At 53.6% G+C, this 23,578-nt stretch overlaps 1 protein-coding gene across 1 annotated transcript in view; it reads left to right on the forward strand.

Annotated features, from left to right (window-relative positions):
* Window positions 1–23,564, forward strand: part of ETNK1 (ethanolamine kinase 1) — a 32,766-nt gene extending 9,202 nt beyond the window's left edge. The window contains exons 2-6 of the mRNA XM_075342482.1: window positions 18,673–18,694; window positions 18,794–18,967; window positions 19,037–19,197; window positions 19,323–19,396; window positions 21,134–23,564. Coding sequence (XP_075198597.1) covers window positions 18,673–18,694; window positions 18,794–18,967; window positions 19,037–19,197; window positions 19,323–19,396; window positions 21,134–21,206 — 504 coding nt within the window. The 3' untranslated portion in view covers window positions 21,207–23,564. The remainder of the gene's footprint in view (window positions 1–18,672; window positions 18,695–18,793; window positions 18,968–19,036; window positions 19,198–19,322; window positions 19,397–21,133) is intronic.
* The last annotated feature ends 14 nt before the right edge of the window (window positions 23,565–23,578 follow it).

Raw genomic sequence — 23,578 nt, forward strand, 5'->3', positions numbered from 1 at the left:
CAGGCGCTTCTCCGTCCGGGCCGCTTACCTCCGCTCGCAGGCGCTTCTCCGTCCGGGCCGCTTACCTCCGCTCGCAGGCGCTTCTCCGTCCGGGCCGCTTACCTCCGCTCGCAGGCGCTTCTCCGTCCGGGCCGCTTACCTCCGCTCGCAGGCGCTTCTCCGTCCGGGCCGCTTACCTCCGCTCGCAGGCGCTTCTCCGTCCGGGCCGCTTACCTCCGCTCGCAGGCGCTTCTCCGTCCGGGCCGCTTACCTCCGCTCGCAGGCGCTTCTCCGTCCGGGCCGCTTACCTCCGCTCGCAGGCGCTTCTCCGTCCGGGCCGCTTACCTCCGCTCGCACGCGCTTCTCCGTCCGGGCCGCTTACCTCCGCTCGCACGCGCTTCTCCGTCCGGGCCGCTTACCTCCGCTCGCACGCGCTTCTCCGTCCGGGCCGCTTACCTCCGCTCGCACGCGCTTCTCCGTCCGGGCCGCTTACCTCCGCTCGCACGCGCTTCTCCGTCCGGGCCGCTTACCTCCGCTCGCACGCGCTTCTCCGTCCGGGCCGCTTACCTCCGCTCGCACGCGCTTCTCCGTCCGGGCCGCTTACCTCCGCTCGCACGCGCTTCTCCGTCCGGGCCGCTTACCTCCGCTCGCAGGCGCTTCTCCGTCCGGGCCGCTTACCTCCGCTCGCAGGCGCTTCTCCGTCCGGGCCGCTTACCTCCGCTCGCAGGCGCTTCTCCGTCCGGGCCGCTTACCTCCGCTCGCAGGCGCTTCTCCGTCCGGGCCGCTTACCTCCGCTCGCAGGCGCTTCTCCGTCCGGGCCGCTTACCTCCGCTCGCAGGCGCTTCTCCGTCCGGGCCGCTTACCTCCGCTCGCAGGCGCTTCTCCGTCCGGGCTGCTTACTGTGATGGTGGGATATGGGGGAGGTGTATCTTGCTGTACAAATTCCTATTTCAAGCTTGGTTCATTGACTTATTTGAACTACTTCTGTGTACATTTCTATTGTTGTAGGTAATCACCCCCTATAGTGCAAGGTTGTAGCCTCTTGAGGCACTTCCATCCCTGGGAGTAGGGGGAGGTGGACCTAGAGTCCCACTAGTGTATACTCTCTGCTTACCTGGGAGATTCAGTCAGTCTGTGTGAAACTTGAAGAAAGAAGATTGATCCTCTGGGAGGGAATAGCTGAGGCTGGATCCTAGAGCCTGTGTATGGACAGTTACAGACTGGAGATCAGTGGCCACGTGGGATTGTGTTTTGTTGTTCACCCTGTTGGACTCAAGGAACTCATATAAGGACCATTGCCCTATTTTCCCTGTTGTTGGAATACCGGGAGGCGCCCCTGGATATTTTGTTTTGTGGACTCCTTGCAGACTTTAAGGATCTATATTTATGTTTGGTGCTTTATCTTTGTGGTTCCAATAAAGCCCTTTGGATTGTTCCTTGGCCTGTTGTCCCTCCTTGCTCTGCTGTACACCCCGTCACAAACTGGTGGCAGCAGTGGGATCAGAGCAGAAGGAATGGAGGACAACGGCCAATCAACTGCTGGAACCAGAACCTCAGAGTACAAGAACTGGACTGCGGTGAGCCTACAAACAAAGGCCCGTGAACTGGGAGTCAGCTACAAGGGACTCTCCAAGGAGCAGCTGATTGAGGCGTTGGAAGGAGTTTGCTCGCAAAATGACGCTGAGGAAGGATCCTCACAGCAAACGGAAGAAAGACGGCAGCCGGAGGTAAATGCCCAAAAAAGTCAGTGGGTTGTGTGGTACGAGGAGGAGATGGCCTTGCTGGGAGAGGAGACCACCATAGAATATAAGATGGAGGTCATGCGTGGAGCTAAAGAGAAGGAGCGCAGGATGGAGGAGATGGCATTGCTGGATAAGTAGCTCGCTGTGGAAGCCGCGAGAGGTTCCAGACAGACTGTAACCCCAGCACCCACCATGAGGGAACTTCCCAGGGTGTCCCGCAAAGACTTCAAGCAGTTTAATGAGGCTGCTGGTGACATCGAGGGCTTCTTCCAGGACTTTGAGCATCAGTGTCGATTAATGGAAGTCCCGGACAGGGAGCGCGTCCGGCATCTGGTTGGGCTCTTAGCTCTTAGAGGGTGGAGCTGCTGCAGCCTATAGAGCTATGGACCATCGGTGGAACTGTGAGTATGCGGATATTAAACAGACTATTCTAGAACATTATGCTGTGACCCCAGACACTTACAGGACTCAGTTCCGTACTTTAGCATGTGATGGGAAGTGTCCTTCAAGATGTATGCCCACAAACTCAAACATCTGTGGCATCGTTGGCTGGAGGCAGAGGAGGCCTTAACCTTGGAGATCGTCCTCCAGGTCCTCCTAAAAGAGCAGTTTTACTTCAAGTGCCCCGCTGAGATCCGGGAATGGGTGCGTGAAAGGAGACCAGCCACTGTGGAGGAAGCTGCAGCTCTAGCTGATGAGGCTCTCACCATCAAGCCTCAGTGGAAGAAGCTGCTAGCAGAGGGAGCAAAAATGACCGGCTCCCCAACACCAGAGGTTCCTTGTCCTTCAGTGCCCAATGTTCCTCGACCTCCTAGATCACCACCTCATGTGGATACCCGTGTGTATGTGCCTCCAGTTGTTTCTACCACATTTTCTGAAATGCGACGAGGCGAGAAAGTAGAAGAGCGAAGATGTTATATCTGTGGGCATCCCGGGCATTTGCGGGCCACATGCCCATCTATCCAGTGGAGTCATCCTCCAAATCGACAACCACCTCCAGCACCTGCACCTCCATATCAGTCACCAAGGTCTCCTACCTACTTCTCCAGAAGGCAAACTGGAAGGAGTGAGATGCAGCGCAGATGTTATCAATCTGGGCAGCCTGGTCATCTGCAAGCTCACTGTCCAGGTGTTCAGAGGCAGAACAGCTGCAGACCACCTTTGCCTGTCCATTATCTACAGACACCCTCAATAGGAGAAGAGCTGGATTCAGGCCCTGATGATTTGCCAAGTGACCCTGATATGTTGACTTCCCTACCAGGAGTCTATGGGGTGCGAGCCACAGCCACGCGTTCTTATGATCTTCAGCATAAACATCTACAGGAGGTCGTGCTGGATGGCCAAAAAGTTGTTGGCTTTCGTGACACTGGGGCTTTTCTCACCATCGCAGATCCCCGAGTAATTCAACCAGAAGCAATTCAACAGGGACCAGGAATTGCCATTGAATTGGCAGGAGGTACTCAGAGATATATTCCAAGAGCGAGTGTGACCCTGGATTATGGGTTTGGGGCAAAACTATGCATAATCGGTGTGATGAGCGGCCTTCCTGCAGACATTCTCCTAGGAGATGATGTGGAGATCTACAATGCTGATTTGTGGGTGCAGAAAGCTGAGTTTAAGTGAGGGAGGACACAAAGGGAAGCCTGTCCTTCCAACCCTATCGCTCTACAAGGGACTATCCACAGCTTCTCCATCCAATACAAGCGTGGAAGCCAACACCAGAATGCTGATGGACTGTCCCAGCAAGAAGATCCATAGACTATCCACAGCTGAGCAACATGGACGTAAGTGAGATGGCCAGAGGTCTGTGTAGAGCTCGTGGCATACTCACTTATTAAAAAGGGGGGACAGGTTGTGATGGTGGGATATGGGGGAGGTGTATCTTGCTGTACAAATTCCTATTTCAAGCTTGGTTCATTGTCTTATTTGAACTACTTCTGTGTACATTTCTATTGTTGTAGGTAATCACCCCCTATAGTGCAAGATTGTAGCCTCTTGAGGCACTTCCATCCCTGGGAGTAGGGGGAGGTGGGTCTAGAGTCCCACTAGTGTAAACTCTGCTTACCTGGGAGATTCAGTCAGTCTGTGTGAAACTTGAAGAAAGAAGATTGATCCTCTGGGAGGGAATAGCTGAGGCTGGATCCTAGAGCCTGTGTATGGACTGTCACAGACTGGAGATCAGTGGCCACGTGGGATTGTGTTTTATTGTTCCCCCTGTTGGACTCAAGGAACTCATATAAGGACCATTGCCCTATTTTCCCTGGCGGTGGAATACCGGGAGACGCCCCTGGATATTTTGTTTTGTTGTGGACTTCTTGCAGACTTTAAGGATTTATATTTGTTTGGTGCTTTATCTTTGTGGTTCCAATAAAGCCCTTTGGATTGTTCCTTGGCCTGTTGTCCCTCCTTACTCTGCTGTACACCCCATCACACTTACCTCCGCTCGCAGGCGCTTCTCCGTCCGGGCTGCTTACCTCCGCTCGCAGGCGCTTCTCCGTCCGGGCTGCTTACCTCCGCTCGCAGGCGCTTCTCCGCCCGGGCTGCTTACCTCCGCTCGCAGGCGCTTCTCCGCCCGGGCTGCTTACCTCCGCTCGCAGGCGCTTCTCCGCCCGGGCCGCTTACCTCCGCTCGCAGGCGCTTCTCCGCCCGGGCTGCTTACCTCCGCTCGCAGGCGCTTCTCCTTATCTGCCCCCCCCCCCCCCCCACCCGAGTCTCGGTGGGCTCCTGGCCCCCCCTTCCCGAGTCTCGGTGGGCTCCTCACCCTGCAGTTTCCCGTTTGCTGTCAGTTACATTCTTGTTTATATATATAGAAATGATGTAGTTTTTGTCCTTTCTTTAATATCAGCAGCATTCTTCATACGTGACCTGCAGAGTGTCCGGATATCATATACCTGCGCCTCCCCACAGTATACAGAGCCGAGGAATAGAGAGCGCAGCTCTGGAGGGGACAGGAGTGTAGCTGGCTCATTATTTGGCTGCCCCTGTGTCCAGGAGGTGGGGGAGGGGGGGTAACCATTGAGTTTCCCGTTAGATCTGCTGTGAGCCCCGTGCTCTTCTCTCCTCTGCTGCAGATTCTTTTGTGCTTCCTATGTGCACGGTTTGGCAGTTTGTTGATCACGTTCTCTTGCGTCTCCCCCGGAGCAGTGACCACGTCCCGGCAGCTGTATAGGCTGAGAGCCAACTACCAATGATGTAAATCAGGTGATGTGCCTCTCTGTAATGAGGAGGGGTGCGGTGTAATGACACAACACCCTATATAAGGGGAGCTTAATTATTAGGCAACTTCCTTTCCTTTGGCAGAATGGGTCAGAAGAGAGATGTGACGGGCTCTGAAAAGTCCATATTGTGCGATGTCTTGCAGAGGGACGCAGCCGTCTTGAAATTGCCAAACTTTTGAAGCGCATTCACTGAACAATCAAGCCTTTCATGGCAAATAACCAACAGGGTCGCAAGAAGCGTGCTGGGCAAAAAAGGCGCCAAATAACTGCCCATGAATTGAGGAGAATCAAGCGTGAAGCTGCCAAGATGCCATTTGCCACCAGTTTGTCCATATTTCAGAGCTGCAACGTTACTGGAGTATCAAAAAGCACAAGGTGTGCCATACTCAGGGACAGGCCAAGGTAAGGAAGGCCGAAAACCACCACCTCTGACCAAGAAACATGAGATAAAACCTGAAGACTGGGCCAAGACATATCTGAAGACTGATTCTTCTCAGGTTTTATAGACTGATGAGATTAGTGACTCTTGATGGCCAGATGGATGGGCCAGAAGCTGGATCAGTAAAGGACAGCTCGACTCAGACGCCAGCAAGGTGGAGGTGGGCACTGGTATGGGCTGGGATCAGCAAGATCAACTTGTGGGACCTTTTCGGGTTGAGGATGGAGGAAGCTCAACTCCCAGACCTACTGCCAGTTTCTGGAAGACAACTTCTTCAAGCAGTGGTACAGGAAGAAGTCGCTATCGTTCAAGAAAAACATGATTTCTTCGGCGCTCTATTGGGAGACCCAGACGATTGGGTGTATAGCACTGCCTCCGGAGGCCACACAAAGCAATTACACTAAAAAGTGTAAGGCCCCTCCCCTTCTGGCTATACACCCCCAGTGGGATCACTGGCTCACCAGTTTTCTGCTTTGTGCGAAGGAGGTCAGACATCCACGCATAGCTCCACTGTTTGTAGTCAGCAGTAGCTGCTGGCTCTATCGGATGGAAGAAAAGAGGGCCCATATGGGGCCCCCAGCATGCTCCCTTCTCACCCGCGGTGGTGCTTGTAAGGTTGAGGTACCTATTGCTGGTACAGAGGCTGGAGCCCACATGCTGTTTTCCTTCCACATCCCCTGGAGGGCTCTGTGGAAGTGGGATCTTGCCGGCCCCCAAGCCCTGGGGCCGGGCTCCATCCACAGACCCAGAGAACCTGCTGGATTCGGAGCATGAGTACAGTCAGGGACAAGGCCCTGCATCATTCAGGTACTCGGTGTCCCCGGCAGGCACGGACACTCTCAAGGCTTGCTGAGCGTTATAGTGCGCCGGGGACAGTAGCGCTGTGCGCTGGGGTTAGGTCACTGCAGCTTTGCTGAGTGACGTTACATGTTGGGAACTACTGCGCCGACCGCTCCTGGAGCGGCGGCGCAGCTGCGACTTGTGGTGCGCCGGGGACTTTGCGCCGACCGCGCTTTTACGGCGGCGGCGCTTCTAACTTTAGCCCCCGGCTTCTGCGGCCTAGCGCCGCTTCGTTCCCGCCCCCACCCTGTCAATCAGGGTAGGGGAGAGACGCTGCTCAATTGGCAGCGCCGAGGGCTGGAGCTTTATTTACATGCTCCAGCCCTCTCACTAGGCACAGGGGGAAGCAGACTTCCCGCTCTTCGTCGGTGTACGCCCAGGGCCCGCCCCCCCTCTCCACAAGGACGCCGGCAGCCATTACACATGCGGTCTGGCTGGGGAAAGGCAGCAGGCTCTGGGAGACCCAGACTAGAGGGATTTCTGGCGACCACACACCGCTCCTAAGCGGGCGGTAAGCAGCACTTTAGTGCTGGCCCCTCTAGTGCCTCAGTGATATCTTAGTGTACTTTTTTCTTGGTACCATATATATATATATATTTATATAGTGCACTGTAAGGTCGCTTCTTGGCTGGACACCCTGTACTGCTCTGAAGAGGCAGCAACATGTCATCCGCAAAACGCAAGGCTGCCAAGGCACGGGCTGTGTACACTGTTTGTACTGCATGTGGGGCTGATCTACCGGCAGGCTCCAAAGACTCACATTGTGTGCAATGTTCAGTCCCAGTGGCACTTCGTCAGCCAGAGCCTATTGTGGTGGTAGCCCAGGCAGAGACGCCTGTGAACCCTGCCCCGGTGACGGGGACAGACTTTGCAGTGTTTGCTGATAAAATGTCTGTGACTATGACAAAAATCCTGGAGACCTTGCAGGCCAGGCCAGTTCCTCAGACCATGGACACTGCTGTGTCTATGCTCTCCGGTCCCCCTCAGTTGGAACTAATCCGTACTTCAAGGGGGTCTCAAGCATCACAAGCTGAAGTCTCTGACTCAGATGACAGTCCCAGGCAGCCTAAGCGAGCTCGCTGGGAAAGACCCTCCACGTCATCACACTGCTCAGGGTCTCAGCGAGAAGAATCTCTCTGTGATGAGACTGAGGACGGTGATCAGGAGTCTAATCCTGAGGCCCCTCTCAATCTGGATGCCCCTGAGGGTGACGCCATGGTTAATGACCTTATATCGGCAATCGATAGACTGTTGGATATTTCTCCCCCAGCCCCTTCTGCAGAGGAGGCAGCTGCACAGCAGGAGAAGTTCCATTTCCTCTATCCCAAGCGTAAATTAAGTGCTTTTTTGGACCACTCTGACTTCAGAGAATCAATCCAGAAGCACGACGCTCATCCAGACAAGCGTTTCTCTAAACGTTCTAAGGATACCCGTTATCCTTTTCCCTCTGAAGTGGCCAAACGCTGGACCCAGTGTCCAAAGGTGGATCCCCCAATTTCCAAGCTTGCGGCTAGATCCATAGTCGCAGTAGAGGATGGCGCTTCACTTAAAGATGCCAACGACAGACAGATGGACCTTTGGTTGAAATCTGTCTATGAAGCTATCGGCGCGTCGTTTGCTCCAGCATTCGCGGCCGTGTGGGCACTCCAAGCTATTTCAGCTGGTCTGGCACAGGTGGATGCTATCATGCATCCAGCAGTGCCGCAAGTGGCGTCCCTAACTTCGCAAATGTCTGCGTTTGCGACCTATGCTATCAATGCTGTCCTAGAATCTACGAGCCGTACCTCTATGGCGGCCGCCAATTCTGTGGTTTTGCGCAGAGCCTTATGGTTAAAGGACTGGAAAGCAGATGCTGGTTCCAAAAAATGCTTAACCAGCTTGCCATTATCTAGAGACAGACTGTTTGGTGAGCCATTGGCTGAAATCATAAAACAGTCCAAGGGTAAGGACTCTTCCTTGCCACAGCCCAGAGCAAGTAAACCTCAACAGAAAAAGTGGCAGTCGAGGTTTCGGTCCTTTCGAGGCTCGGGCAAGGCCCAATTCTCCTCGTCCAAAACGACTCAGAAAGGACAAGGGAGCTCAGATTCCTGGCGGGCTCACTCACGCCCCAGGAAAGCAAATGGAGGAACCGCTTCCAAGGCGGCTACCTCATGACTTTCGGCCTCCTCCCTCCGCATCCTCGGTCGGTGGCAGGCTCTCCCGCTTTTGCGACATTTGGCTGTCACAGGTCAAAGACCGGTGGGTAACAGACATTTTGTCTCGCGGGTACAGAATCGAGTTCAGTTCTCGGCCTCCACTTCGGTTCTTCAGAACCTCCCCACACCCCAACCGAGCAGATGCCCTGCTGCAGGCGGTGGACTCTCTAAGAGCAGAAGGAGTCGTGATCCCTGTCCCCCCTCAGGAACGGGGGCGAGGATTTTACTCCAATCTCTTTGTGGTTCCAAAAAAGGACGGCTCCTTCCGTCCTGTTCTGGACCTAAAACTGCTCAACAAGCACGTGAACGCCAGGCGGTTCCGGATGGAATCCCTCCGCTCAGTCATTGCCTCAATGTCCCAAGGAGATTTCCTAGCATCAATAGACATCAAAGATGCTTATCTCCACGTGCCGATTGCTACGGAGCACCAACGCTTTCTACGCTTCGTGATAGGAGACGACCATCTTCAGTTCGTGGCTCTGCCATTTGGTCTGGCGACAGCCCCTCGGGTGTTCACCAAGATCATGGCAGCAGTGGTAGCAGTCTTGCACTCTCACGGACACTCTGTGATCCCTTACTTGGACGATCTACTTGTCAAAGCACCCTCTCAAGAGGCATGCCAACTCAGCCTGAATGTTGCACTGGAGACTCTCCAGGCGTTCGGGTGGATCATCAACTTCCCAAAGTCAAATCTGTCACCGACCCAATCACTAACGTATCTTGGCATGGAGTTTCATACTCTCTCAGCGATAGTGAAGCTTCCGCTGGACAAGCAGCGGTCTCTACAGACTGGGGTGCAGGCTCTCCTTCAAAGTCAGTCGCACTCCTTAAGACGCCTCATGCACTTCCTCGGGAAGATGGTGGCGGCAATAGAGGCGGTTCCGTTTGCGCAGTTTCATCTGCGTCCACTTCAATGGGACATTCTCCGCCAATGGGACGGGAAGTCAACATCCCTGGACAGGAAAGTCTCCCTTTCCCAGACGGCCAAGGACTCTCTGCAGTGGTGGCTCCTTTCCACCTCATTATCACAGGGAAGATCCTTCCTACCACCGTCCTGGGCGGTGGTCACGACAGACGCGAGTCTGTCAGGGTGGGGAGCAGTGTTTCTCCACCACAGGGCTCAGGGTACGTGGACTCAGCAGGAGTCCATCCTTCAGATCAATGTTCTGGAAATCAGAGCAGTGTTTCTTGCCCTACTAGCCTTCCAGCAGTGGCTGGAAGGGAAGCAGATCCGAATTCAGTCGGACAACTCCACAGCGGTGGCTTACATCAATCACCAAGGGGGGACACGCAGTCGGCAAGCCTTCCAGGAAGTCCGGCGCATTATGATGTGGGTGGAAGCCACGGCCTCCACCATATCCGCAGTTCACATCCCCGGCGTAGAAAACTGGGAAGCAGACTTCCTCAGTCGCCAGGGCATGGACGCAGGGGAATGGTCCCTTCACCCGGACGTGTTTCAGGAAATCTGTCGCCGATGGGGAAGGCCGGACGTCGACCTAATGGCGTCCCGGCACAACAACAAGGTCCCAACCTTCATGGCACGGTCTCGCGATCAAAGAGCTCTAGCAGCAGACGCCCTAGTGCAAGATTGGTCGCAGTTCCGGCTCCCTTATGTGTTTCCACCTCTGGCACTCTTGCCCAGAGTGCTACGCAAGATCAGATCCGACTGCAGCCGCGTCATACTCGTCGCTCCAGACTGGCCGAGGAGGGCGTGGTATCCGGATCTGTGGCATCTCACGGTCGGCCAACCGTGGGCACTACCAGACCGACCAGACTTACTGTCCCAAGGGCCGTTTTTCCATCGGAATTCTGCGGCCCTGAACCTGACTGTGTGGCCATTTGAGTCCTGGATCCTAGCGTCTTCAGGCTTATCCCAAGGGGTCGTTGCCACCATGAGACAGGCTAGGAAGCCCACGTCTGCTAAGATCTACCACAGAACGTGGAGGATATTCTTATCCTGGTGCTCTGCTCAGGGAGTGTCTCCCTGGCCATTTGCATTACCTACCCTTCTTTCTTTCCTGCAATCTGGGTTAGAAAAAGGTTTGTCGCTCGGCTCCCTTAAAGGACAAGTCTCGGCGCTATCCGTCTTTTTTCAGAGGCGTTTGGCACGCCTTCCTAAGGTGCGCACGTTCCTGCAGGGGGTTTGCCATATCGTACCCCCGTACAAGCGGCCGTTGGATCCATGGGATCTGAACAGGGTACTAGTTGCCCTCCAGAAGCCGCCCTTCGAGCCTCTGAGGGAGGTTTCACTCTCTAGACTATCACAGAAAGTGACTTTTCTAGTAGCGATCACATCTCTTCGGAGAGTGTCTGAGCTAGCAGCGCTGTCTTCCAAGGCTCCCTTCCTGGTCTTCCACCAGGACAAGGTAGTGCTGCGCCCCATTCAGGAGTTTCTCCCGAAGGTGGTATCCTCTTTTCATCTTAATCAGGATATCTCTTTGCCTTCCTTTTGTCCTCATGCAGTTCATCGGTATGAGAAGAATTTACATTTGTTAGATCTGGTGAGAGCACTCAGAATCTACATTTCCCGCACGGCACCCCTGCGCCGTTCGGATGCACTCTTTGTCCTTGTCGCTGGTAAGCGCAAAGGGTCGCAGGCTTCTAAGGCCACCCTGGCTCGATGGTTCAAAGAACCAATTCTTGAAGCCTACCGTTCTGCTGGGCTTCCGGTTCCATCAGGGCTGAAGGCCCATTCTTCCAGAGCCGTGGGTGCGTCCTGGGCATTGCGACACCAGGCTACGGCTCAACAGGTGTGCCAGGCAGCTACCTGGTCGAGTCTGCACACTTTCACCAAACATTATCAGGTGCATACCTATGCTTCGGCGGACGCCAGCCTAGGTAGAAGAGTCCTGCAGGCGGCAGTTGCCTCCCCGTAGGGGAGGGCTGTCTTGCTGCTCTAACATGAGGTATTTCTTTACCCACCCAGGGACAGCTTTTGGACGTCCCAATCGTCTGGGTCTCCCAATGGAGCGCCGAAGAAGAAGGGAATTTTGTTACTTACCGTAAATTCCTTTTCTTCTAGCTCTTATTGGGAGACCCAGCACCCGCCCTGTTGTCCTTCGGGATTTTTGGTGGTTTTTCGGGTACACATGTTGTTCATGTTGAACGGTTTTCAGTTCTCCGATGTTACTCGGAGTGAATTTGTTTAAACCAGTTATTGGCTTTCCTCCTTCTTGCTTTTGCACTAAAACTGGTGAGCCAGTGATCCCACTGGGGGTGTATAGCCAGAAGGGGAGGGGCCTTACACTTTTTAGTGTAATTGCTTTGTGTGGCCTCCGGAGGCAGTGCTATACACCCAATCGTCTGGGTCTCCCAATAAGAGCTAGAAGAAAAGGAATTTACGGTAAGTAACAAAATTCCCTTCTTTCCTGCAGGACAATGCTCCATCACATGCATCCAACTACTCCATAGCGTGGCTGGCCAGTAAAGGGCTAAAAGAGGAAAAAATAATGACATGGCCCCCTTGTTCTCCTGATCTGAACCCCATAGAGAACCTGTGGTCCCTCATAAAATGTGAGATCTACAGGGAGGGAAAACAGTAACCTCTGGGAAGTGTCTGGAGGCTGTGGTGTGTGGAGGCTGCTACACGCAATCTTGATCGTAAACTGATCAAGCAATGACAGAATCTATAAAAATAATATATGTGTGTGTTGCAGTATATAACCTGCAGGGGCAGAGATATACCACCTTGAATCAGGCACTGGGGGCCGCTGTGAATGTGACTGACATTTATTATTTATTATGTCACATTAGGTTCCCATTATTGAGTTTTTGCGGCAAAAAAAACGCACAAACACACCCGCAGCAAAGAAAACGCTGCAAAAAATGTTTTCTTTATCGTTCCTATGGGAGACCCAGACCATGGGTGTTTAGCTTCTGCCTCCGGAGGACACACAAAGTACTACACTTAAAAGTGTAGCTCCTCCCTCTGAGCATATACACCCCCTGGAGAACCAGATCTAGCCAGTTTATCGCTTTGTGTTCAGGAGGCATACATCCACACATGCATTCTCATCTGATTTGTTTGATTTTTGGAAAGAGTTTGAAGAAAAGCGGGTCCATGTCTGGACTCCCGGCATGTCCCTTCTCACCCCACTGTGTCGGCGGTGTTAAGGTTGATTTCCAAGGCTGGAGCCTTACATGCCGCGCTCCTTCACCATCCCTCCTAGGCTCTGGCTTGAAGTGGGAGCCAGCACGGTCTCCATGCCTGGCAGGAGTCCGGTCTCCATCCACAGCCCCTTGAGGATCCTGTTGGACCGGAGCACTCATCCCCAGGGACCTGGCCCTGCGTCTCAGCAGCTAAGTACCTGAGACGTTTATATACTGGGGGTCCCGGTTCTTTATTGTATGGGGAGAGTATGCTGTATATGATTATTTTTGCCTTTTACGGCGGGTTCTCTAGCTTTTGCCTGAGAACCGCGCCGATGGTGCCTGCTTGTCGGCCTCGCCGCTTAAATTTAGGCCCCGGCTTCGCCGGAGGCCTAGTTTCGTTTTCCTGCCCTCGCATGTCACTCATGCAGAGGGACAGGCTCTGCTCCTCCCGGCGGCCGTTCTACACTGGGGAGGGACACTCCCCACTGCTGGGGTGTCCCTCCTCCCCTGCAGGTCTCTATAGCCCTCCAGTTCCCGCTCTCCTATAGGAACGCCCCCTAGTCCCGCCCCCTCTCCTCGCTCCGGCGGCCATTTCTCACGCAGAGTTCACTCTGCTCTGGGCCATCCTGCACTCTGCATCTCTGCTGAGGTGCTGTGCACTGGGGGACCGGGCTTCGGGATCTGGAGGGCACACAACTCCACTTCCAGCGGTCTGGTAAGCCACAGCCGGTCTCCGGTTGTGCACCTCTGATATTCTCCCTGGGGTTCATTCTCTTGCAAAGCCCCCACTCCAGCAGCATGTCTCACACGAGGAGCAAGGCTCCAAAGCTTTATTCTGCATGCACTGCATGTAAGCTCCTGCTGTCTGAACCGAGCACCTATCCACATTGTGATGTCTGCTCTAACTTGGCGGTGCCACAGCCTGGAGTCTCACCCCCAGTGGTCTCTCAGGCTGCGTCTGCACCTGTGGCTGAACCCCCGGCCTGGGTACAGTCTTTTCTAGGTCCATATCCCAGTCATTTGCTGAGTCCATGGGGCTTTTGTCCAGGACTTTGATGAATATGCATCAGCCCCCCTCACAGGGTGCCTCTAATGCTCTTGACAGAGGACTCCTATCCTCTGACCTCCGTCCATCAGAGCTCACAGAGGATTCATCATCTGATCGCAGACCCCGTCCTTCTAAGAGAAGGCGCAGGGTTTCCTCCCCCTCCCCATCCCACGGCTCTGTCTCAAGAGCTGACTCTCAAGATGAGGAGGATGCCCTCACTGGGGGCTCGGAGGCTATGTATCCCATCGATCTCTCCGAGGGTGACTCAGATCTTAGTGATTTGATTGCTTCTATTAATTCTGTACTGGATCTCAATCCGCCAGTGTCAGAGGAGCAACCCTCTCTGGCAGAAAAGCACCAGTTTACCTCACCTAAGAGAGCAAGGAGTGTGTTCTTTAACCACTCCAGTTTTCAGGCCGCTGTGACCAAACCCAGGGCCTGTCCTTACAAACGCTTCCCAAAGCGTGGTTCTGATGACCGCTTTCCCTTTCCACCTGAGGTGGTCAAGGAGTGGGCTCATTCACCAAAGGTAGACCCCCCCGGTGTCTAGACTCTCAGCCCGGACCGTTGTGTCGGTGGCTGACTGCTCCTCACTTCAGGATTCCACTGACCGTCAAATTGCCCTTCTAGCCAAATCTGTATATGAAGCTGCGGGGGCCTCGTTTTCTCCGACTTTTGCAGCAGTGTGGACTCTCAAAGCCATCTCTGCTTCTCTGGAGGAGATGCATTCCCTCGCCAAGGAATCTATGCCTGAGATGGTTACCTTAACTTCCCAAGCTTCGGCTTTTTCATCCTATGCCATGTCTGCCATGCTAGAGGCTGCTCACCGCACTGCGGTGGCTTCAGCTAATTCCCTCGCTATCCGCAGGATCTTGTGGCTTCGAGAGTGGAGGGCAGATTCTTCTTCCAAGAAGTTTCTTGCTGGGCTCCCTTTTGCTGGTTCACGGCTGTTTGGTGAACAGCTGGATGAAATCATTAAGGAAGCTACTGGCGGGAAGAGTACTTCCATGCCACAAACCAAGACCAGGAAACCCGCCCAGGGTAGGAATCAATCGAGGTTTCGTTCCTTTCGTTCCTCCAACTGGTCGTACTCTAAGCCCTCGGCCTCGTCCGCTAACTCAGCTAAGGATCAGAAATCCAACTGGCACCCAAAAGCGCGTCCGCAGAAGACCGCAGGAGGTTCTGCCACTAAGGCAGCCTCCTCGTGACTATCTGCCCGCTCCGGCGACGTCCTTAGTCGGTGGCAGGCTCTCCCACTTTGGCGACGCTTGGTTAAAGCAAGTCTCCGATCAGTGGGTGAGACATCATATCTCATGGCTACAGGATAGAATTCTCTTCCAGCCCGCCAAACAGATTTTTTCTCTCAACTCCCCCCTGCTCCAAGGCCGCCGCCTTCTCGCAGGCCATGGCGTCCTTGCAGGTCAACGGAGTAATTGTACCAGTTCCTGCTCGAGAATGGTTCAGAGGTTTTTACTCAAACCTCTTCCTAGTTCCAAAAAAGGACGGTTCCTTCCGGCCCATCCTGGATCTCAAGCTTCTCAACAAGCATGTTCAGGTGCGGCATTTTCGCATGGAGTCTCTGCGATCAGTCATTGCCTCAATGACCCAAGGGGATTTCCTGGCGTCCTTCAACATCAGAGATGCCTATCTGCATGTGCCAATTGCAGTTTCACACCAGCGTTGGTTACGTTTTGCGATAGGAGAGGATCATTTCCAATTCGTGGCTCTCCCCTTCGAGTTAGCCACGGCCCCTCGGGTATTCACCAAGGTCATGGCAGCTGTGATTGCGGTTCTGCACCTCCAGGGGTTGGCAGTGCTTCCTTATCTGGACGACCTTCTGGTCAAGGCTCCATCCAGCGCAGACTGTCAGCGGAGTGTCTCGCTCACTCTCGCCACTCTAGCCCAATTCGGGTGGCTTGTCAATCTTCCCAAGTCCACCCTGACTCCGACCCAGAGGCTCACGTACCTAGGGATGCAGTTCGAGACTTTGCCGGCACTTGTGAAGTTGCCCTTAGTCAAACAGCAGTCTCTCCAGTTGGCGGTGCACTCTCTGCTGCGGCCCCGCCGTTATACCCTCAGGCGCCTGATGCAGGTGCTGGGTCAAATGGTGGCGTCCATGGAGGCGGTTCCCTTTGCCCAGTTCCATCTGCGCCCCCTGCAGCTGGACATTCTCCGCTGTTGGGGCAAGCGGCCTTCCTCCTTACAGAGGTTAGTGGCTCTGTCGCCACGGACCAGGAGCTCTCTTCACTGGTGGCTTCGGCCCCTCTCCCTGTCCCAAGGGCGCTCCTTCCTGGCCCCGTCCTGGGTGATTCTCACCACGGATGCCAGCCTATCCGGCTGGGGAGCGGTACATCTCCACCACAGAGCGCAGGGCACTTGGACTCCGTCCGAGTCAGCCCTTTCAATCAATGTGCTGGAGACCAGAGCCGTGCTTCTAGCTCTCCTAGCCTTTCACCACCTGTTGGCGGGCAAGCACATTCGAGTCCAGTCGGACAACGCGACAGCGGTTGCCTACATCAATCACCAAGGCGGGACACACAGCCGCCTGGCAATGTTGGAGGTCCAACGCATTCTTCAATGGGCGGAGGACTCCAAGTCCACCATATCCGCAGTCCACATCCCTGGCGTAGAAAACTGGGAGGCAGATTATCTCAGCCGTCAATCCGTGGATGGTGGCGAGTGGTCCCTGCACCCGGCAGTGTTTCAGTCAATCTGCCGCAAATGGGGCACTCCGGACCTGGACCTAATGGCATCCCGTCTCAACAACAAGGTTCCGGTTTACGTGGCTCGCTCCCACGATCCTCAGGCCTTCGCCGCGGACGCTCTGGTTCAAGACTGGTCCCAGTTTCATCTGTCCTACGTGTTTCCCCCTCTAGCTCTCTTGCCCAGAGTCCTGCGCAAGATCAGAATGGAGGGCCGTCGAGTCATCCTCATTGCACCGGACTGGCCCAGGCGAGCTTGGTATCCAGACCTGCTCCATCTGTCCGTAGAGATGCCGTGGCATCTTCCGGATCGTCCAGACCTACTCTCGCAAGGTCCGTTTTTCCGCCCGAATTCTGCGGCACTCAATTTGACGGCGTGGCTCTTGAGTCCTGGATTTTGACGGCTTCTGGTATTCCTCCTGAAGTCAGCTCCACTATGACTCGGGCCAGTAAGTCTTCCTCCGTCAAGATCTATCACAGGACTTGGAAAATTTTCCTGTCCTGGTGTCGCTCTTCCGGCCATCCTCCTTGGCCATTCTCGTTGCCGACCCTTCTGTCCTTTCTACAGTCCGGTCTGCAGCTAGGACTGTCCCTCAACTCTCTCAAGGGACAAGTATCAGCTCTGTCAGTACTGTTCCAGCGGCGTGTCGCCCGGCTGGCTCAGGTCCGCACCTTCATGCAAGGCGCGTCTCACATCATTCCGCCTTATCGGAGGCCCTTGGATCCCTGGGACCTTAACTTGGTCCTCATGGTATTGCAGATACCCCCTTTTGAGCCCCTTATGGAGGTTTCTTTGTATCGTCTTTCTCAAAGGGTGGCCTTTCTAGTTGCCATAACTTCTCTCAGGAGAGTCTCTGATTTGGCTGCGCTCTCCTCGGAGTCACCTTTTTTGGTTTTTCACCAAGACAAGGTAGTTCTCCGTCCGACTCCGGACTTTCTTCCTAAGGTGGTCTCTCCCTTCCACCTTAACCAGGACATTTCCTTGCCTTCCTTCTGTCCGGCCCCTGTTCATCGCTTTGAGAAAGCGCTGCATTCTCTGGATCTGGTGCGTGCTCTCCGGATTTATGTGTCTCGCAGCGCTGCGCTTAGGCGGTGCACCTCTCAAGCTTTTCAAAGCACACTCGACCAGAGCTGTCGGTGCCTCTTGGGCTTTTAGGCACCAGGCTACGGCTCAACAAGTCTGTCAGGCTGCCACTTGGACTAGCCTGCATACCTTTTCGAAGCACTACCAAGTGCATGCTCATGCTTCGGCAGATGCGAGCTTGGGCAGACGCATCCTTCAGGCGGCTGTCGCCAACTTGTGAAGTTTGGCTCCGCCTACTTCTTAGTTTTTTTTTTTTTTTGTTTATTCCCACCCATGGACAGCTTTGGAACGTCCCATGGTCTGGGTCTCCCATAGGAACGATAAAGAAAAAGAGAATTTTGTTTACTTACCGTAAATTCTTTTTCTTATAGTTCCGTATTGGGAGACCCAGCTCCCTCCCTGTTGCCTGTTGGCAATTTTCTTGTTCCGTGTGTTATCACCGGCTGTTGTCGTGGACAGAGTCTCCGGTTGTTCCTCAGTTCTACTTGTGGGTGGCTATTCTCCTTCAGCTTTTGCACTAAACTGGCTAGATCTGGTTCTCCAGGGGGTGTATATGCTCAGAGGGAGGAGCTACACTTTTAAGTGTAGTACTTTGTGTGTCCTCCGGAGGCAGAAGCTAAACACCCATGGTCTGGGTCTCCCAATACGGAACTATAAGAAAAAGAATTTACGGTAAGTAAACAAAATTCTCTTTTTTACCACATTTTGGTGTATTTTTTTTGCTGCTTCTTGCTGTGTTTTTGCTCACTGCGTTTTTATCAGTGAAAAATGCCATTAAAGATTGTTGAAAAAAAAAAGTCTGTCATTTCCTTCAATATGTTCTACATTCTCCACTAGTGTATGCAGGAGAGCAGACAGCTGCAGAACTACAAGGCTCAGCATGCGCCATCCGGGACTGTAGACTGAAGGGAGAGGCAGGGGGAGCAGAACTACAAGGCTCAGCATCCTCCATCCAGGACTGTATGCACGAGATTTTTGTCCCCCTTCCCCAAAATGACGTGGGCTTCGCCATATTTTTGTATGCTAGCCAGGTACAGCAGACTGGTACGGGCTGCCCCCAACCCCCAGCTGCCTATGTGTACCCGGCTGGGAACCAAAAATATAGGAAGCCTTCTTCTTTTTTTTTTTTTTTTTTTTAATTCATGAAATAATATAAAAAAAAAAGACGTACAACTAGGCAATTGGGCTTGGAATCTGCAGCGCAGGGTGCCCAAGCTTTCTGGGCACCCCTGCTGCGAATTGCAGTCCGCAGCCACCCCAGAAGATGGCGCTTTCATAGAAGCTCCTGCAGTATGATAGACATTAGCCCTCCCCCATTTATTATTGTGTGCAGGCTGCTTATCTTGGCTCCTGCGGTATGATGGCCCTGCCTGCAGTGTTGTGCTTTGCTGACATCTAGTGGACAATGTGGATATTACAGCCAATGATCAGTGTAGCTAACGTGTAATATTCAGATCTCCAGCCTGATCATTGTGGGGGTTTGGTGGTGTCCATGTTCGGTGGCCGCACGCCTCCCCACACTAATGACCCCTCTCCTCCTCTAGATGACGTGCAGTTCATTGACTATGAATACTCCGGGTACAACTACCAGGCGTACGACATCGGGAATCACTTCAATGAGTTTGCAGGTACAGAGCGTCTCGTTTCCGCTCCTGTGGTTTTCGTGGCGGTGGCTGATTTGTCCTTCTCTTTACCAGGGGTGAATGAGGTGGATTACAGCCTCTATCCAGAGAGGGCGCTGCAGCTGCAGTGGTTACAAGCCTATCTGGAGGCCTACAAGGAGTTCAAGGGCGTGAAAGCCGAGGTGTCGGGGAGCGAGGTGCAGCGCCTGTACGTGCAGGTCAACCAGTTTGCCCTGGTAAGTGACCCGGGGGGAGGCGCGCGCTTAGTGATGTTCTGATAATTTTGCATGGTTCAGTCCTCTAGACAATGACTGTCTCTCCTGGTGAGGCCGCACAACCTCTCATGCTCTTTTCTCTCCAGGCTTCTCACTTCTTCTGGGGTCTCTGGGCGTTGATTCAAGCTAAATATTCCAAAATTGACTTTGACTTCTTGGGGTGAGTATTATCTGGAATGCAATATTATCAATGTGTCTCATTTCAGCTGCAGCCAGTGACCTCTAGAGGGCGCTTTCTGCATTTTAGGCTTGTTAGCATCAATAAAAGCTGTATAATCTGTATGTAGTGAGCTCCCTCTAGTGGTGGCTGTATAAATCTGTATGTAGTGAGCTAGCTCTAGTGGTGGATGTATAAATCTGTATGTAGTGAGCTCCCTCTAGTGGTGGCTGTATAAATCTGTATGTAGTGAGCTTCCTCTAGTGGTGACTGTATAAATCTGTATGTAGTGAGCTCCCTCTAGTGGTGGCTGTATAAATCTGTATGTAGTGAGCTCCCTCTAGTGGTGGCTGTATAAATCTGTATGTAGTGAGCTCCCTCTAGTGGTGGCTGTATAATCTGTATGTAGTGAGCTCCCTCTAGTGGTGGCTGTATAAATCTGTATGTAGTGAGCTCCCTCTAGTGGTGGCTGTATAATCTGTATGTAGTGAGCTCCCTCTAGTGGTGGCTGTATAAATCTGTATGTAGTGAGCTCCCTCTAGTGGTGGCTGTATAATCTGTATGTAGTGAGCTCCCTCTAGTGGTGGTTGTATAAATCTGTATGTAGTGAGCTCCCTCTAGTGGTGGTTGTATAAATCTGTATGTAGTGAGCTCCCTCTAGTGGTGGCTGTGTAAATCTGTATGTAGTGAGCTCCCTCTAGTGGTGGCTGTATAATCTGTATGTAGTGAGCTCCCTCTAGTGGTGGCTGTATAAATCTGTATGTAGTGAGCTCCCTCTAGTGGTGGCTGTGTAAATCTGTATGTAGTGAGCTCCCTCTAGTGGTGGCTGTATAAATCTGTATGTAGTGAGCTCCCTCTAGAGGTTGCTGTATAAATCTGTATGTAGTGAGCTCCCTCTAGTGGTGGCTGTATAAATCTGTATGTAGTGAGCTCCCTCTAGTGGTGGCTGTATAAATCTGTATGTAGTGAGCTCCCTCTAGTGGTGGCTGTATAAATCTGTATGTAGTGAGCTCCCTCTAGTGGTGGCTGTATAAATCTGTATGTAGTGAGCTCCCTCTAGTGGTGACTGTATAAATCTGTATGTAGTGAGCTCCCTCTAGTGGTGACTGTATAATCTGTATGTAGTGATCTCCCTCTAGTGGTGGCTCTATAAATCTGTATGTAGTGAGCTCCCTCTAGTGGTGGCTGTATAAATCTGTATGTAGTGAGCTCCCTCTAGTGGTGGCTGTATAAATCTGTATGTAGTGAGCTCCCTCTAGTGGTGACTGTATAAATCTGTATGTAGTGAGCTCCCTCTAGAGGTTGCTGTATAAATCTGTATGTAGTGAGCTCCCTCTAGTGGTAGCTGTATAAATCTGTATGTAGTGAGCTCCCTCTAGTGGTGGCTGTATAAATCTGTATGTAGTGAGCTCCCTCTAGTGGTGGCTGTATAAATCTGTATGTAGTGAGCTCCCTCTAGTGGTGACTGTATAAATCTGTATGTAGTGAGCTCCCTCTAGTGGTGACTGTATAATCTGTATGTAGTGATCTCCCTCTAGTGGTAGCTCTATAAATCTGTATGTAGTGAGCTCCCTCTAGTGGTGGCTGTATAAATCTGTATGTAGTGCGCTCCCTCTAGTGGTGGCTGTATAATCTGTATGTAGTGAGCTCCCTCTAGTGGTGGCTGTATATATCTGTGGGTGCAGTGCGCTCCCCCTTATTTCGGCTCCCCCTCTGACGTCTCCCTCTTCTCCTCCTCAGGTATGCCGTTGTTCGCCTGAACCAGTACTTTAAGATGAAGCCGGGGGTGATGGGTCTGACGCTTCCTGAGTAGCCGGATCAGCAGTTGGACAGTTCTCCATTGATTTCATCACTTCTCCGGATTCTGCCGGGACCATGCCGCCTCCGCCTCTGGCCGCTCTGGACAGCGGGGTTTCCTTTTCTTGCCTTTTTCATGCATTTTTTAGATGAAGCCTTCTTCTTCTTCTCTTGGTTCTCGCGACGCCCAGCGACATTTTATCTTATGTTTTCGTTTTAATTTAATATTTTACGTCTGTTATTTATAGCGTTCCTTGCTTTGTCGCCGGCGCAGGATGGAGGCTCGCGCTCCGTGGTCGTCGTCCTCCTCTGTGCGCCGTCCGTGGTGCGTCACTTGTGGTCTTTCCTCCTGCATTTCACCCACTGGATACAATGTGTGGGGCCCCGGCCCCTCCATCATGTACAATGTGAATGTCGGTGGGCCGGATGGTGAATCCCACCCCAGTAACTGGAAGCGTTCAGTACCTCATTCTCTCGTGCGGCGCCTCAGCCGCTGGTTACTCTTCGTCTTGACGCACTTTAGAGACGCGTGCCGCGCAGTCTGAGCGATCGCTTGTCGTCTCATCGATCGATGGCGGGTGACGGATATGCCTTGCAGTGTATATATGTAATATAGTTGCGGGATCCTGGTAAGACGCCGGTAATGTTGCGTGTCGTGTCGCTGGGTGTTGTCGTGTCGCTTATCTCCTCCGGGGGGAGCTATTGTATGGCGCTGATTTTGCGCACAGGCTAGACCAAAATCCCTGCACACTGTGCCGGTGCCCTCCTATGCACAGCGCTGTCCCTGTCGCCGGGCGTTCTATGCACAGCGCTGTACCTGTCACCGGGCTACATTGATATTTCCACCATTTAAGGTGGAGTCTGGAAAGATAGGAAATGTCGCCCTGACTCTGGGAACGTAAGGTGTCAACAGCGGAGATCGCCCACCTGTCCCGGCCATGTTGGGTGTAAAGCTGCAGCTGATTGACCTTGACTCACGAGTCGTCTGATGGAAGTGGTCGCGTAGTCTGGACCTGGACACGCGGTGCTGAGGTGTCCTCGTAGTCTGGACCTGAACACGTGGTGCTTAGGTGTCCTCGTAGTCTGGACCCGGACACGTGCTGCTGAGGTGGCCTCGTAGTCTGGACCTGGACACGTGGTGCTTAGGTGTCCTCGTAGTCTGGACCCGGACACGTGCTGTTGAGGTGGCCTCGTAGTCTGGACCTGGACACGTGGTGCTGAGGTGTCCTCGTAGTCTGGACCCGGACACGTGGTGCTGAGGTGGCCTCGTAGTCTGGACCCAGACACGTGGTGCTGAGGGGACCTCGTAGTCTGGACCCAGACACGTGGTGCTGAGGGGACCTCGTAGTCTGGACCCTGACACGCCCTGCCGGGGTGGCCTCGTAGTCTGGGTCCGGACACACGGTGCCGAGGTGGCCTCGTAGTCTGGGTCCGGACACACAGTGCCGAGGTGGCCTCGTAGTCTGGGTCCGGACACGCCCTGCCGGGGTGGCCTCGTAGTCTGGGTCCGGATACGCCCTGCCGGGGTGGCCTCGTAGTCTGGGTCCGGATACGCCCTGCCGGGGTAGCCTCGTAGTCTGGGTCCGGATATGCCCTGCCGGGGTGGCCTCGTAGTCTGGGTCCAGGCACACGGTGCCGAGGTGGCCTCGTAGTCTGGGTCCGGACACACCCTGCCGGGGTGGCCTCGTAGTCTGGGTCCGGATACGCCCTGCCGAGGTGGCCTCGTAGTCTGGGTCCGGATACGCCCTGCCGGGGTGGCCTCGTAGTCTGCGTCCGGATATGCCCTGCCGGGGTGGCCTCGTAGTCTGGGTCCGGATACGCCCTGCCGGGGTGGTCACTGGATAATTACTGTGTGAGAGTGTGTGTGCTCCTTCAGGTGAACATCAGACCACATGTGATCGTTGCGCTGCGTCTCTACCTCCTCACGATTCTCCGTGTGCCGCCGGCCGCGTCTCGATGCCTTTTCTGGCCCAGATTTGTCTCAATGAAGGTGTAAATAGGACAATATGGAGGAAACGGGCGCCGGTGCTGCTGCCGCCCCATGTAGCATACTGTATATACAGAGCCCGTGTACATGACTCTTGTAAATTGTAGATGAGGCGTCACTGCTGCTCTGTACCCCCCCCCCCGACCTCCTGTAAAGCCCCCACCCCATAATCATCAGCTCTCACTACAGAAACCGCGTCTTAACTGAAACGTAATCACATCAATTGGATCTTTTTACAAAAGGAATTTTTTCCAACATGTAAGCACTTTACTTATTGTACACGGCAATAAGTGACTGCAGCGCCGGCCCGGCCGGGCAGGACCGCCGCAAACTGTGAAATCTGTGCACCTCACTGGTCCGAAATAAAGAGCAAACTGATAACTCTAATCCATGTCTGTCAT

Source organism: Anomaloglossus baeobatrachus, chromosome 4 (genome assembly GCF_048569485.1).
Source record: "Anomaloglossus baeobatrachus isolate aAnoBae1 chromosome 4, aAnoBae1.hap1, whole genome shotgun sequence".
In the NCBI taxonomy this organism is placed as follows: Eukaryota; Metazoa; Chordata; class Amphibia; order Anura; family Aromobatidae; genus Anomaloglossus; species Anomaloglossus baeobatrachus.